At 53.5% G+C, this 16514-nt stretch overlaps 1 protein-coding gene across 1 annotated transcript in view; it reads left to right on the top strand.

The window, feature by feature from the left end:
- The first annotated feature begins 965 nt into the window (after window positions 1-965).
- OGFOD3 (2-oxoglutarate and iron dependent oxygenase domain containing 3) overlaps window positions 966-16514 on the top strand; it is a 30968-nt gene continuing 15419 nt past the window's right edge. The window contains exons 1-7 of the mRNA XM_007959792.1: window positions 966-1039; window positions 2162-2379; window positions 4506-4581; window positions 5463-5505; window positions 9046-9110; window positions 9570-9626; window positions 15936-16089. Coding sequence (XP_007957983.1) covers window positions 966-1039; window positions 2162-2379; window positions 4506-4581; window positions 5463-5505; window positions 9046-9110; window positions 9570-9626; window positions 15936-16089 — 687 coding nt within the window. The remainder of the gene's footprint in view (window positions 1040-2161; window positions 2380-4505; window positions 4582-5462; window positions 5506-9045; window positions 9111-9569; window positions 9627-15935; window positions 16090-16514) is intronic.

A 16514-nucleotide genomic window follows, 5' to 3' on the forward strand; every position in this document is an offset into this window, starting at 1 on the left:
ACCCACACACGTTCCTGGAAATTGAAAAGACGAGAAACAAAGTCGGTGCTCAACTTTGTGATGTGACAATTCCTTACCTCTAGACTCTCTTGCATGAGGTAACCAGAAATTAAGTTACTTCAAGGATTTTGGTCCCTGTTCCTGTCTTCTCAGACTAACTGGCAGTCCTGGAGTTGCTGCTGGTTCAAGCCAGTTCCCAGGGGCACCCAGGAGTCTGAGTGGCAGCCGATTGGACAGTTACTTTTGCAGTAACAACACTGTTGAGTAGATCTCTTTTTTGGACCAATGAATCTAAGTTTTCTTTATCAATCATTCATTCACCTGCTTCAGACTTAATCCTGAATTGTCGTCGCTGGTGGTTGCCACGAGTTGGAAGCCTGAATCAACTTCAGCGTTAACTCCCTGATCAAGAATCTTCATCTTGAGCAGTGCAGGTCAAGATCATGTCTACTGGAGGGAAGGGATCGCTAGTTGAGGTCACGGGCGCGCACAAAGCAGGAGGTCAGGAAGTCAGCCTAACTGAACCCCGACCATACGGCAGGGCTTGTGTTCCAAACAGTCCTTGTTTCCAATGTCAGGCTGACGAAGAATCAGACACTGAGGCCGCTGAGTCGCGGCCCACTGGGTGCGGCTGGAGCCAGGAGGCGGTCCGGGGCTGCGGTGGGGCCGCGCGCTGCGGAGGAGGCCGCGGAGCGGGGCGGGCACAGATCAGAGGCTTGGCTCGGCAGGGTTCCGGACCCACCTGCAGGCCCGAGACCAGCGCAGGCATCCACGGGTTTGCCACCGGGAGGCGCTCCGCCGCGCCGCGCCGCGCCCCGCCGCTCGGCCGCTCGGCCGTCGATTGCTCGGGTCTGGCCACCAGTCCCCGCGCCGACGGCCGAGTGCGTCGCTCCCACGTCCCCACACCGCGCTCTCCTCGCGCCACCTGTCGCGGCGGTCAGTCCCTGCGTCCAGAGCCTGGCCCGATGGCGCCCCAACGGAGGGGCGCGCCCAAGGCCCCCGAGGGGAGCGGGACGGCGGAGCGGCGGCGGCCGAGCAAGTGGTGGGCAGCGCGCGTAGGGCGGCGGGCGGCAGCAGCGGCGGCGGGCGGGGCCTGGCGGCGGAACGGTGTGGGCGTGGCCTTGGGGGAGGGGCCTGACCACAAAAGGCGGGGCAGCGCGGCCTTGAGAGGAAGGGCCTGACCAGGAGGAGTAAGGGCTGCTCAACGGTGTGGGCGTGGCCTTGCGGAGGCAGGGCGGGGCGCGGTGGACTTGTGGGCGTGGCCTCCAGCAGCCTGCCCCTCAGGCCAGCTGTCCACGTGGTCCCGGGCACTCCAGCTGGTAGCCCTCCAGCGGTTAAGGTCCCGGAATGACGGGCGATCCAGCGGGCGTTGTGCTGGGACAGGTGGTGGACTGGGAGGCTGCGAGCCCGTGGCCTAGGCATTCCCTCGAACTTCATTCGCACTCCAGTCAATGGGGGGGGGGTGTCCTACTGTTCGAACGTGGACCCCTCTGTGACTAGCACAGACAAGAGCACTTAGTGTCTAGGTAGCCGAGAGCCGTCGATTCCCAGGATGACTGAGCAGGGGAACCTGCAGGCCCCCCATCTCGTCCCCGCCCAACGCCCAGTGTGGAGAACCCTGCTGTGTAGTCCTCCTAGCTCTATGGCCATTGGGACGTGCACAGCTCTGGGCTCGCCTGTTGCAGGAACGGCTGCTCTGGGTTGAACGGGAGAGTACAGTCCAAGGATTTGGTGCCTCCGGATCGCCGACGGGGGCTGCGGGCAGGCCCGAGAACAAGGGCTGGGAACTGAGCCATCCCACAAGCCTATGGGGCAGATGCCGCTGTAGCTCCCCCTGCCCCTGCTGCCCAGCACTCCACAAAACACAGAGTGTGGGCACCCTTGGGGCCAACAGCCATGGAGGAGACTGCCCCGACTGCATGCTTCCACACTACCAGCATGTACCCATGTGTGCATGTGTCTCTGGGCACATATGGGTGCTTCTTGCATACATACACACACACACACACACACACACGCTGCTCAAGCATGTGCTGAGGACACAAAGGCCCCTCAATGAGAGGTCTGTGTAAGAGACCCCTGCACTGTGAGAATCGAGGGTGCAGGTAGGTCTTGGCATCCACTGCCGCGGGGTGACAGCTTTGCCTGTGTCCTTCCTCAGCACCAAGAAGGACCGGGCCCAGCTGGAGGCCCCGAAGAGGGGGCTGAAGACCGCTGTGCTGGGGGCCTGCGCTGTGCTTGCCATGCTCCTGCTCTGGAGCCATATGGGGGGTGACGATGGCATCACTGAGGTGTTGGCCCGCCGTGGCGAGGTCCTGCCAGGCAGGTTCATTGAGGTGCCCTGCTCCGAGGACTACGATAGCCACCGGAGGTTTGAAGGTACAGTGCCAAGGGGGGTCCCCGAGGCCAGAGAGGGAGCGGTAAGGCGAGATGAAGTGTGGTAGCATGCTGCGATGGCCAGTGTGCTCGGGGGGGTGTGCTCCTGTCTGTGTGTACATGTGTATCTCTGTGTGTGTCCCTGTGTGACTGGGTGTGAGTGTCTGTGTGTGTCAATGTGTGTGCATCTGTGTATCTGTGAGTGTGTCTGGATGTGTGTATCTGTGTTGCCTAGGTATGGGTTTGTGTTTTCTCCATGTGTGTGTGTCTGTGTGTGCCTTGTGTGAGCATATATGTGTAATGATATGTGTATCTGTGTGTGCCTGTGTGTGCGTCTGGATATGTGTATTTATTTTGCCTGTGTGAGTCTGTCTGGGTGTCTCCTTGTGTGTATCTGTGTGTGTCTGTGTGTGCCTTGTGTGAGCATCTGTGTGTCATGTGTGTATCTGTGCTTGTGTGTGAGTCTGTCCTTGTGGGTCTCGCTGTGTGTATCTGTGTGCCTGTGTGTTAGTCTGTGTGTCCCAGTGTCTGTGTGTGCATGCCTTGTGTTCTGTGTGCCTGTGTATGAGTGTGTCTTTGTGTGTATCTGGCTGAGGATCAGTGTATGTCTGTCTGTGTGTTGCAGCAGTTCTGGTATGTCCTAAAGGGTTGCTATGAGTTGGAGTTAACTCAATGGCAGTGGGTTTTGTTTGATGTGTGTCTGTTTGTGTATGCTAAGGTGTCGGTGTGCTTGTGTGTGTGTATTTTGTGTGACTGTGAGTATCTGTGTGTCTGTGGGGGTCCGGGGTGTCTGACAGGTGATCTTTCCCTTCTCCTGGGGTGGTTATACTACACTACCCACCATAGCCACTAGATGGCGTCACTCTCCCTGGGCTGCCCGTCTCACCTGTAAGGTACACGGCCGAGGTGCACCCTGCACAGCACAGGCAGGGTTGACCAGGGGTGAGGCGCAGGTGTCCCGGCCCCTCTGCCCTAGGTGCTGCCCCAGGCCTAGGCCTGGTCTCACCGCAATGCTGTGCTGGGGGCTGTGTGGCGGTCTAGGTGACCCTGCTCGCCCGCAGGTCCCTCTCCAGGGTGCTGAAGTTCTTTGACCCACGGAGAGCTGCTGGGTCGGCGAGTGGGCGTGAGCCGGGGGACACGGCCGACCCGAGGGCCCTCTGGCTGCTGTGTTCTGGAACTTCCCTGCTGCCTCAATACCTCGTCACTTTGAAAAGTCCTGCCTGGATTTTAAAGACAGAAGGAAGTTGATGCTCGTATCCGGAGCGACGCTTCCGACTTGAACCAAGATCAGAGTGCCAGGCTCTTCCACAAGGCGGCGCCATTGTGCTGCGGATGGCGACTGGGCTGTTTTCTGGCTGCACAGGGAAGGCTGGCGGTTCAATCCCACCAGCCACTGCTCGGAAGGAAGGTTGGGCAATCCTACTTCTGTAGTGATACTGCCTCGGAAACCCACGGAGGGGTCGCTATGAGTCGGGGCCGACTCGACGGCACATAACAACAACAGGGACAGGCAGCAGTTGCTCTAGGGCCTTTGCAGCAGGAATGGGACCTTGGGGGGTTTCTCAGAGGTTGGAAAGGGGAACATGTTCCTGCCCTCTGCCCTCTGAGCACCTCAGGGTCCAGGGGACTAGAAGGCCATGTGGGATACCATGATGGCCCTCCTCGAGGCCAGGAAAGGGCAGTAACCTGAGTGACAGCTGAGCCAAGAGTGGGCCTGTGGGTGATGGGACTGCAGTCCGTGATGGCTCAGGAGCATCATGAGGCATCCATCTGGGGCGGATGCGCCATGTGTGAGGGCTGGACAAGTACAGATGCTTTGGTACGTTGGCCTCGTGGGGCCAGCCGGTGAGACGCGGCTTCAGACACTCCATGAGATGGGCGTGTGCAAAATGACCGTTATTTGTCTGAAATGAGAATTTAGCTGGTGTCCTGTGGGCCGTGTGCTCAGCTGCCCAGCCGCTGTGCTGTGGTCAGGCCTTGTCCACCCTCTGTAGTCTCTGGGACCCTCCACTGTGCCATGATCGCTGGGAGCAGGCCTGCACGGGTCCACTGGTCTGCTAAGGGCCCACCACAGGCCTGTTCTCCCAGCTTTGAGGGTTGCCTGGCTCAACCCGGCCTCATCTCTGCAGGATGCACCCCGAGGAAGTGTGGCCGTGGCGTCTCGGACGTGGTCATCACCAGGGAGGAGGTGGCACGAGTCCGCAGGTAACGGGACTTTGCACTTGGTTTGTGGGACAGACAAGCAAGAAAGGGGCTGGGGAAACATGAGATTTCCTCATGTGCTTCCCAGGAAGAGGTGGGAGCCCCAAATCCCAGGGGACTGGTGTGGTCAAAGTCAGAACATTCTGGAAGCCTGGGATCTCTCCAGGGAAGAGGCCGGGGATGGTGCTGCCCTCAGTGGCTCTGGGGACCCGAGCCAGGGCCAGACAGTCGCCGCTTCGGTTCGGCCTCTGTAAACCGCCGAGGGTGCTGTCCCCCCACCGGTCCTGTGACGCCAAGGCTCCCCCAAAAGGAGGCGTTGCGCTGGTTTTTCTTGCTGGCACTTTCAGGACAGGACCCTGGCCCTAGGCACATGCTCAGGGTCTGTGTCCTCAGCCCTCATGCTGGGTGGACACCCTGTAGGTCCTGCTTCTTGATACAACCGTGGCAGTGTAAGTGCATTACTGGGTTCACTCACGGCTGGCTACCCCTGAGTCACACCTCTGCTGCGGTGCCTGGCGTCTCAGCATCTCCAGTCATGTGTGGTTTCAGGCCCTCTCAGGTCTCAGTGGCCAAGCCCCAGGGGTCGTTTTCCTCAGCTGGGAGAGGAGGGAGCCCAGGCATCCAGACGGGTCAGCTATCTGCCGATCTGTGGAAGCCCCTCGCCCACCCATGTTAAAGACATTGAGCCCAGTTGTCTCTGATGCGTGGGGTGTGCGGTGAACAGGTCAGCGACTTTGGACACTGATCCTTTGGTCTAAACATTTGTTTACTAACGTTGAGAAGCAGAGTCTCCTGACGGACGTTAAGCACGCTGACCAGTGCTTGCCTTGATGCTGTAAGGGCACTGTCTGCGACATTCTGATGTGACTTCTCTCTCCCTGCAGCATAGCCGAGAAGGGCCTGTCCTTGGGAGGATCGGCTGGTGGGGTGAGTACATCTGCTTCTGGCTGCCTTTGTCCCCGCAGCTCTGTGCTCACACTGTGTGGGAAGCACCAGAGAAGCAGGCTCTGGCCTCACCTCCGTGTGGAGGCCCCATATCCCTCAAAGCCCTTTCCCCAGCACCCACCCCAACAGCTGGTATCCTAGGGGGCTCAGCATGTATTCCCACTGTGTGCCCTCCCAGGGAGGCTGTGGCCTTGGAAATGCCACCTGTAGGGTCCAACACAGCACCTGGTCCAGGTTACATTTGTGTTTGAGACCCTTGGCCAGTGGCCAGGTGGGGGTCTGGTGGTGAATGGGGGGTCCAGTGGCCGGGTGATAGTCAAGTGAGGCTCCAGTGTCCAGGTGGTGGTCAAGTGGGCATCTAGTGTCCAAGTGGGGGTCAGGTGGGGGTCCAATGTCTGGGTGGTGGTCAGGTGGGGGGTCCAGTGGCCAGGTGGGGGCAGGTGGGCATCCAGTGACCAGGTGGTGGTCAGGTGGGGGTCCAATGGCCACGTGGGGGTCCAGTGTCTAGGTGATGGTCAGATGGGTGTCCAGTGGTCAGGTGGGGGTCAGGTGGGGGTCCAGTGGCTGGGTGGGATGGTGAACAGCACAGAACAATTAGAGGATACTGTGTGGGAGCTGCAGGGACCCTTGAGCCTCAGAAACACTGGCCACAGGCCCCAGCAGTCCCAGCTCAGGGTGGTCTCCTGTTCTGACTCTGAGAAGTCTGGTCCTGGTGAAGCGCTGGCGTGATCTTGAACTCACAAGCAGCCCCTGTGTATGGCTTTCCTTGGTTAGGGTGGGAGCTGCATGACGCCAGCCCTCATCCTGGTGCACTTGGGATCACCCAGGCCACCACTCAGGCCTTAATCCCCTGTGTACTTGAAATGTTTGGGTAAGACAGGTTTGCCGAAGGAGCAGGGAGACCACATCTCTGACCTCCTGTAACCCCACAAGAGGAAGACAGAATCACCACCAGTAGCCCAAGCCTGTCCCTGCGAGGCCAGACACACTGCCTCCTTCCAGCCCTCACACCAACTGTTCCTTCCGCAGCACCACCACCTCTCTGCTGAGTTCGATAATTCACTGCAGTGATCACACAGAACTCACAGATTATGGGGTTTATTAGGGAAGTACACTAGGCTACAATTCAAGTTCAGGAAAAACGCTCAGTCTCTCTCAGCCTGTCGTCTCTCAACCAACAGTCTCTCTCAGCCACTCTCCCAGCAATGCCTTTCTCTTGGTCTCTTTCTCAGCAGTGCGTGTTTCTCAGGAGCATGTTTCTCTCAGCAGCACGTCCTTCTCAGCCAGCAGTCAGAGAGACTTCTGCGTCTAGGAGGCCTCCTTTTGAGCTTGGCAGAGTGACCAAACTAGCCAATCATAACATCAAAATTTTAAGCACCTGAAAGAGAGTGAACTTCCCAGAACATTGCTTTGTGCCACACCCAATAGAAATACTCCAGGTGGATAACTTTTACAATCAGGAGCTCCTCAGTTGATCACAGCAAATTCCACCATGGAGTTTACAAAGACTTATGACTAGAAAAGCCATACCAGGTAATTTATTACACTGCAGGTTATAAACTTTACTGGAAGATCAGTATTTCCAATTCTCTTCCTGACTTTGTACTTGTCCTGCAAACCAACTTCTCTTGAGTTCTGTTGGCCACGTTCTTTCCTTTACTCTGTTCAGTTCAGTTCAGGGGGCTTTTACAATAAACCTGCTGAGGGCAGAGCAGCCTTCTGCCCTTTCCTCAGCCCTGACCCTGGACTCGTCTGTGACCAGTCAGCCAGCTTTGACGCCTCTGAGCTTAGTTGTTATGTATGCAGGTTAACTGCATTTAAGCCTCTGGTTGTCACTGTGTCAGCGAGGGGAGGGCAGACACCAGGTTTGCATCACTCCACCCAGGCTGGGTGGGGGACAGTGTGTGGGGGATGAAGATGTGTGCGGGGGATGGACACAATGTGGGGGAGGGAGACAGTGTGGGGATGAAGACAACAGTTACTTGTAGATTTGGTTATGCTTTCCTCGTTGCTGATGAGGCCGACGGCTTCCCTGGGCTTTTGGCCACCCCTATTTTTAATTCTATGAAACATGGCTTCCTCGCCCACTTCTCTGGTCTGTGTAGTAGCCCTGTAGCAGTTCTTCATGTGTTCTGGACACTGACCTTTGTTGGCTGTCTGTGTTAAATGTCTCCTCCCACTTCATGTCTTGTTATTCTTTTTATTTCTTTTTTTGGTGGCTGGAAGTTCCTGCATTTCAAGCGTGTTGAGTCTTTGACCTGTTCCTTGGTGGTTTGTGTTTTCTGTATCTTGTTAAAGAAATCTTTTCCTTCCCAAATCATAAAGTTACTACCTTACTGTGGGCTTCTGAACTTTTGCCTTCCCTAGGATTGTTTTGTATGTGGAGTGAGGTAGGGATCCAATTTCACTCTTTCCAATGACTCACCTGTTTCCCCAGAACTATTTGAGGAAGGGTCTCTCCTCCCTGTTGTGTCCAATCCTGGCCTCTCCCCTGTGCAGGGTCGGCTTCCGGGCACCAGCATTGTCTTTGATCTGTCCCCCTGACTCCTACCTCATTATGATAAGTTCTGATGTCTGTTGGGTGTATCCCCACACCTGGTTCTTTGTTTCAAACTGTTTGGGCTCTCCTTGGCCCTTTGCTTTGTTGTATGGAATTTATGGTGCACATGTCCATGCCACAGCATGCCCCGTTAGCACCCAGTGGACACTGTGCTGCCCATGCAGGTCTACACAGCAGAGTCCCCACCTTGGCGGCCACGAACATGGTCTGTCCCCATTGACTCAACTCCTCTCACTTTCGTTGGTGGAGTGTATGCTTTTCTCTGGGAAGGTCTCCAACATCTTTAGGCGTGTGGCCTTTTTTATTCCCGGAAGAGCGGTTGTTGTTATTTGCCGTCAAGTCAGACCCGACTCATAGCGACCCCTCCTTGGGTTTCCGAGGGAGTATCTCTACAGAAGCAGATGGTCCAACCTTCCTTCCGAGGAGTGGCTGGTAGGTTTCAACCGCCAGCCTTCTGGTTAGCAATCAAGTGCCTTAGGCACTACACCACCAGAGCTCCCGGAAGAGTGGTATGGGTTCTTAAATACAGTGTTGCTGTTTGTTGTTTGTGTGTGGACACACTATCAGCTTTGAACACTGGTGTTGTACCTGGCTATCTGTGAGTTGTCCTCTTAACCCTGATGCTGGTCTGTGGCTTCTTCTGGGTCTTCTGAGCAATCATGCTGATTAAGGACTATTTCACTTTTCACTTTTGGATCCTTACGCCTCTTGTCCTGTCTCTTATCCCTATTACACCGATGTACTTGCTTACGGTTTTGAATACGTTTGCGGATTTGTTACGTCTTGCATCCAGTGTGATGCTCACTAGAGACTCCTGGTAGACCTCCCTTGTCAGGATAAAGACACGCTATGAGTTTTCACATGATGCAAATGAGAGGGGAGTGAGGCTGTGGGGGAGTGTGGCAGGGAGGTGACAGGGACTGGACTCACTTGCTGCCCGACTCACACACCCTTCTCCCCAGGCCTCCATTCTGGACCTGCACTCAGGAGCCCTCTCCGTGGGGAAGCACTTCGTGAACCTGTACAGGTGAGAGCAAGACAAGCTGGTCATACCTGTCGCAGGTAGATTCTGAAGTGAGCTTTTCTCCTCCAGCACGGGGATCCAAGCACCGGGTGTACCCCCCACTCCCAGCCTGGCGGGTCTCAGTGGGGGCAGTTTGCACACCTTAGGGGTCAGGCAGGAAACGCGGACCCAAGGGGGGTCTGCACTGTTATCAGTACCACTCACCACCAGGGGCCGAGGGAAGCAGAGGGATTGTCCCCCATCCTGGGAAATGTCCTCACTCCCACTGGGTCTGGACCTCCCTCTCCCTGCCTTCTCCCCCACCCCATCCTTTTTCTAAGGTAGCTTGTTGCTGTGGACACCCAGTAGCTTTCAGATAAGAAGGTTCCCAGCAGTGGCCGGCTGGCTGGAGCCAAGGCTGACTGTACAGTCAGTAAGGGAGAGATGAAGATGGGACGTTCTTTAAGACCTTATTTTCCACAGGTACTTTGGGGATAAAATACGGACTGTCTTCTCGGAAGAGGACTTCCAGGTGTACCGGTGAGGGGCAGTGAGTGAGACTGACTGTGTGGGGTTCAGCGTGAGCAAGGTGGCTGCCCAGTGAGGTTTGAGAGCCCGCTCAGAGGGCTGTCCAGGAGCCGTCATGGCCCACACCCCTTTCTTTGTTCATGAGCCTGAGGTCAGTTAGGGGCGCCTGGTCCAGCGAGGTCTTTGAGGATGCGTCTGGAGTCCAGAGGGTGGCTTGCTGTGCGTGAACCTGTGGGAAAACCTGGCCACCGGGATACGTGTCCTGTGTGGTGGGAACACGCAGGCCCCATGGGCTGACACATTCAGAACTGTTTAGTTGGTTTCTTTAAAAACAGCCACTAGAAGTAACTTGCTGGAGGAACCTGTGTCCTGAGATGTGGGTGGTAGGGCCAAGTGTAGCTGAGCACCTCGAAAGTGGGCAGCCATCTGCGTCCGCACAAGGTCTGTCCCCACAGGATGGCCTGTGTCAGAGCTGCATGGTTTATGACTGTTGGAGGCCACATGCAGCTGTGAGAAATAGTAGAGAAAGGTATACTGCCACTTCACTGGGCCTCTCGGGGACAGCGTGCAAAGCAGTAATGCCGCCCCAGGAAACTGACACTGACGCCCTCCTCAATCTCGTACAGGTCTCCCCAGCTTCATAGTTTGTGTAAGTGTGTGTCTCTCTGTGTGTAAGTGTGTGTGTGTCCGAGTGTGGCTCTGTGTGTGTGTCTATATGGGAGTGTGTCTGTGTGTGCATGTGTCTCTGTGTATAGCTGTGTCTCTGTGAGTGTGTGTTTGTGTGTGTCTGAGTGTGGCTCTGTGAGTGTGCATGTCTGTGTGTGCATGTGTGTCTCTGTGAGTGAATGTGGGTCTGTGTGAGTGCACATGTCTGTGTGTGAGTGTCTCTGTGTGACTCTGTCTGTGTGACTGTGTGAATGTGTCTGTGTGAGTGTGTATATATGTGAGGGTGTGTCTTTCTGTGTATGTGTGTCTGAGTGTGGCTCTGTGAGTGTGGCTTTGTGTGAGTGTGGCTCTGTGTGAGTGTGTCTGTGTGTGCACATGTGTGTCTGTGTGTGTGGCTGTGGCTCTGTGTGAGTGTGCCTGTGTGTAATTGTGTCTCTGACTTATCTGTGTGAGTGTGTGTATATGTGAGTGTGTGTGAGAGTGTGGCTCTGTGTGAGTGTATATCTCTGTGTGTGCATGTGTGTCTGTGTGTATGTCTGTGTGTGTGTCTGTGTGTCTCTGTGTGGGCATGTGTGAGTGTGGCTCTGTGTGAGTGTGCGTGTCTGTGTGTGAGTGTGTCTCTGTGTGTATGAATGTGGCTCTGTGTGTATGCGTGTGGCTCTGTGTGAGTGTGTCTATGTCTGACTGTCTCTGTGAGTGTGTCTGTGTGTGTGTGTGGCTGTGTGTGGGAGTGAGTGTGTATATAGCCCTACACAGTTTTATCACATGCATGGGCTCATGTAGCCATCAAGTCCAGATGACACACAGACACAGCCCCCCAGCATCCCTCGGGGTTTCGGCTTAACTCCTACCCCACCTTCTCCACCTCACCCCACCCCTAACTGCCAGGGGTTGTTTTTAACCATGAACTTTGTTGCTTGCAAACACAGCTGACATTTCACCTTGTCACTTTTCCAGGGAAAGAGCTGTAGTGTGAACCCCAGGTTACAGGTCCGGAGAGAAGGGGAAAGGTTTTCATTAACCCTTTGAGCCTACCTGTGCTGTCTAGTGATGCTGTAAAGCAGTACCAGAGGGTAGCTTTAACAAACCTCCCTTCTCACAGTTTGGGAGGCTGGACTCTAGGCACTTGCTCTGGGGGAAGCTCTCTGTCTGTGGGCTCTGCAGGAAGGCCCTCGTCTTCACTTCTGCTGCCCAGCTCCTCGGACATCTCTGCTTGTCCCGCATCCGTCCTCCCCTGTGTCTGCTCACTCGCTTGCTTGTTTACTCTCTTCTGCTCGCTGGCTCCTTGGAGATCTCTGCTCTTCCCGCATCCATCCCCGCGTCTCTGCTCACTCACTCGCTTGTGTAGCCTCTTCTACCTGGAAAGAGATGGACTTGAGACACACCCTACACTGTTCTGTCCCCTTCACTGATGACAACCTGAACCCAGGTGGGACTCTGACCACAGGCAGAGGGTAGGATTGACATGTTTTGAGGGAACCCAAATCAGTGAGTAACAGGCCCAAATTGCACAGTCAGAGGTCGTGTAGCTCATAGCCCCACACCTAAGACAGACTCCTGGGTTTAGCCTCATTGTCCCAGATGTCCGACAGTGAGTGACAGTCCAGAGATGTGGACCCCAGCCAGTCCACACGAGCAGGCATGTGGCTCCCCGGCAAACTGGTTGTTTGGGTGTGGGGTATGTGGAGCCCAGTGGGAGCGGCCCGGGAGGGGAGACACGGAGCAGTTCTCGTGTTTGCGGGGCAGCAGCGTGAGCCGGTGGGGGCAAGGCAGAGGGGGTCTCACCAGCAGTCCCTGCAGTCTGGGCCATCTTCCCGGCCTATGCAGAGCCTGGCGCAAAATCAGCACAAATGGAGGCAGCCTGCACCCTGCAGTGGGAACCGAGATGGCGTTGCTGTAAAAGGCGTGTGAGGCTCACACTCCTGGGGTGCTGGTGCACGTGCAGATGGCACTCAGTGGACATTTAACAGTGGAAGATGTCAATGCAGATTTGGCCAGACTGGCAGTTGTGAGTCACGAAGTTTAGGATTCAAATCAAGAAGATCTAGAATTATCAATGCAGAAAAATGTGAAGAACATGGCCCATCAGAGTCCACAATGAAGCATTTGAAGTGACTGAAACAGCCGAAAACATATTAGCAAAGAGTGTTTCCAAAGCTAATGAAAACGGCACCAATAGCATTTAAAAAAAAAAAAAAAAAGCATAGGACTCACTATATGGTGGCATAGTGCCTAGGCATTTGACAGCTAACCAGAAGGCTGGCAGTTCAAACCCACCAGCCACTCCTCAGAAGGAAGGTTGGTCAATCTACTTCCATTGTGACACTGCCTTGGAAACCCAAGGAGGGGTTGCTATGAGTCTGATCCAACTCAATGGCAGTTGTTGCATTGAATTGCAACTACAGCTAAAAGTAAGGCACTCTGGTGGTGTAGTGGTTAAGGCATTTGGCTGCTGACCAAGATAGGCCGGTGGTTGGAACCCACCAGCCACTCCCTGGGAGAAAGATGAGGCAGTCAGCTTCTGTGAAGACTGACAGCCTTGGAAACCCTGTGGGCAGTTCCACTCTGTCCTCTAGGGGTGCTGTGAGTCAGAATCTACTCCAGGCAGTGGGTGTGGTTTGGGCTTTGCTTCCGGAAGATTGACAGCCTTGGAGACCCTGTGGGCAGTTCCACTCTGTCCTCTAGGGGTTTGGTTAGGTTTTAGAGTTAAAAGTGAGTATTTTTAAACAAAAAAAGAATTTTACCACTGAGCAATGTCATTGTAATCTCAGTTTATGGTCGTGGTTGTTATAAAACGTATTTGTTGAAATAAGGAAGTGTGTTTGGGTGAAAACTCCTAAGTTTGGCAGTGACCCTTAAGTCATGTCAGCGAGGTGTCTGCTGTCCCCCATGAAGGGGTTTTGCTTGAATTGTAGCATCCATGACTTTGTTCATCTTGAGGGGTTGGGGGGGAAGGGGCTGAAACAGCGAGAGGAACGTTTCAATGTGAATATTTACATGGGGGCCTGGCCAGTGTTCAGGGAGGCGTCAGAATAGTCCTGGACAGAGAGGCAGAGAATATTTGCTGACAGTTGAGGGAGCTGCCAGACGCTTTCATCCAACTCTGAGTGGTTCTGTCTGGCTACTTCTGGGGGGAGCTGTGGAAGACGTGAACTCCAAGTCACACCTGGTGTCTCTAGAGTCACTCGCTAGAGTGGATGCCCAAGAGGCAGAAGCTGGCCTGGTGAAGAGTGGAGGCCACCTGTCCCGTGAGCATCCACAGCGCTGGCCACATCAGACCTGGAGCAGTCGTTGTAAGGGAACCCGTGAAGTGGGGGCACACACACCCACAAAGGTGTAGCTCTGCCTTTTATCTCCAAGACCTAAATGTTTCAGCCACTTAAGTGGTGTTGAGGTGACGAGGGTGATTGCACCTGTGGGAATAAACGGAGGATGGTGCGGCAGAGGAGCAGAGACTCAGAAGGCAGGAGACCTGCTGGCTGCTAGAGGCACAACCAAGAGATGTACGTTTCTAGAAGCAAATGTCAGATGCCTGGTTGATTATACAGAAGTGTGTTTGTTGTCTGATGACCCACTGAAGCATATGTACTTTTTATGTGTGCTTGTCAGGGTCTTTGAGTTTATTGAACCCCAAAACTTGGCAAAATGCTGCATGCGATCTTCTGCATTAGAAAGTCAATACAAATTAAGAAAATTAAGCCCACTAAATAAACGACATTGCCTTGGACAGTTTTGTGTCTTGGTTGATAATTGTTAGGTGCCGTTTAGTCAGCTCCAACTGGTAGCGACTCTGTGTGTAACAGAACAAAACACTGCCTGGCCCTGTGCCAGCCTCACAGTCCTTGCTGGCTGATGAAAGTGTGATATCTTCCACTGTATTAAAGGCTGAGATGTTTTGCATTTGAACAGAAGTGCTATGAACATCACCATTGGCATTTTGCATTTCAACAGAAGTGCCATGAACATCACCATTGGCGTTAAGATAATGGTTCTACTACTGAGACCACAGGTCACCTTGTGATACCACTTTTAGGGGGTCACTGAAGCGTCTGGTGGGGCCCTGGTAGGAACCCTTGTCTAGACAGGAGCACTGCTTAGGTAGTGATGGCCAGGATGACAGATAACCAGTGGTTTGGAAATGTTGGGAGAATTAGCGAACAATGGTATGAGCTGTATCACTGGATACCCAGTATTAGAGTTTAGTTAGAGTTTAGAGCAATCTACTTCCATAGTGATATCGCCTCAGAAACCGAGGAGGGGTTGTGCCATGAGTCGGAACCAACTTGACGGCAGTGAGGTTTTTGTTTGTTTGTTTGTTTGTGTGTGCATAGCTATGTATGTAGGTCAGGACTTTAAACCAGTTCAGCCCAGTTCAGTTGTGGCCAATGAAGCAACACCAGAACAGACCTACATTTTAAAATTCGGTTGAACTGGAATGGTAACTGTAGTGGCAAAAATATGGATCGGCCCTCAACTAGAAACTTAACTACCCTCTTGGAAAACAGGGTCAGCATGCATGTTGCATAGCAACCAAATCTCTTGGTCAGCAGAGTCAGAAACAACGGTGCCCAGCTCAAATATGGTAGCTGACTTCTCCGCTTTGAATGTGTGTGGCACTCCATAGTCCTGGCAGTAATCCAGTTTTCCACATGAGGTCTTGAAAGGGCTTGGTAGGCCTCCCATTTCCAAGTCTCCCGTTCTGGGGTTTCTACCTGTAATTTTTCCCATTCTGGTTAGTGTTCTGGATCACCCAAATTTTGAAAATTCAGATCTGTTCTGGTTTTGTTCTTCAGCTATGACTGAACCTGTTCAAACTGGTTTGGAGCCCTCATGTAGGTAGTATATGTATGTAGGTACAGTTCAATTCAGCAAATGCTTATTTTGTTTGTCATTATTCTTGCAGGCAATCGACCATCAGGTTCACTCATGCATGTAATAGTCCATCGGTGTGAGAAAGCCATATGTGCACACATGTGTATGTTTGCATGTGTGTGCACATGCATGCGAGTGTGTATGTGTGTGCATATGTATATGTACGTATGTAAGCATGTGAACTTGGGCATATGGATGTGAGTGCATGTGTATTCATGTGTGTGCATATGTATGTGTGTGCACACAAGTGTGCATGTGTGTGCATGTCTGGACATATATGTACACATGTGTACGCACATATGTGGATATGTGTGGGCGTCTGGATGCATGTGAATGTGTGCACACATACATGTATGTGTATCTGTGTGCATGTGCGTACATATGTGCATGTCTGTACACATGTATGTGTGCACACATACATGCACCTGTATATTGTGCATGTGCATATGTACGTGTGCATACGTACAACTGTGTGCGTATACACATGTGTAAATGTGTAGCCATGTGAGTGTGCACATAGTGTATGCATGTGTATGTGTGTAAGCATGTGTGTGCACATATGTGTATGACTGTATGTGTATGTGTGTGCATATGTACATGTACATGCATATGTGTGAATGTTGTGGGGCCACATGTACCCACATGCCTCTTTCCCTTCCTGACTTCTTCCTGTTCCTTCTTTTCTTTGTTCCATGTGGCCACATGGAGCCTATGAAAACTGTGGTCAGAGTCTCTCCTGAAGGCAGCACTGCCTCAGGTGATGTGTGTGTCCTTTACCTGCAGGGATGTGAGACAGAAAGTGCAGCTCACCATTGCGGAAGCGTTTGGCATCAGTGTATCCTCGCTGTACCTGACAAAGCCCACCTTCTTCTCCCGGATCAACAGCACAGAGGCCCAAACAGCACATGATGAGTACTGGCATGCTCATGTCGACAAGGTGGGGACCCTGGCTAGGTGCTAAGGGGCAGCCAGCCAATCTGTGCACTCACAGGGGGTGGCAGCTCATGACCTGTGGATGAGATGTTGGTTTAGACCATCTTCTCTGCAGTGTTGGGGGCTTCTCTGGTGTTTTAGGGGTGCATCCTAAATGTGGTTGATGCCAAGGAGAAAATGGAACTCATGGTGGTGAGAAACAGTCCTGAATGCACCTGATGCTACAGTGACAGCCTGTGTGCTCACACATGTACACATAACCCCACCCCCTCTGCATGTACACATATGTACATGTACCCCTCACCCTCTCTGCATGCTCACACATGTACATGTGCCCCTCACCCTCTGCATGTGCACACATGTACATGTACCCCTCACCCTCTCTGTGTGCTCACACATGTACATGTACCCCTCACCCTCTCTGCGTGC

The sequence above is a fragment of the Orycteropus afer genome, unplaced genomic scaffold (assembly GCF_000298275.1).
Source record: "Orycteropus afer afer isolate SDZICR_OR568_19922 unplaced genomic scaffold, OryAfe1.0 scaffold00018, whole genome shotgun sequence".
Classification (NCBI taxonomy): domain Eukaryota; kingdom Metazoa; phylum Chordata; class Mammalia; order Tubulidentata; family Orycteropodidae; genus Orycteropus; species Orycteropus afer.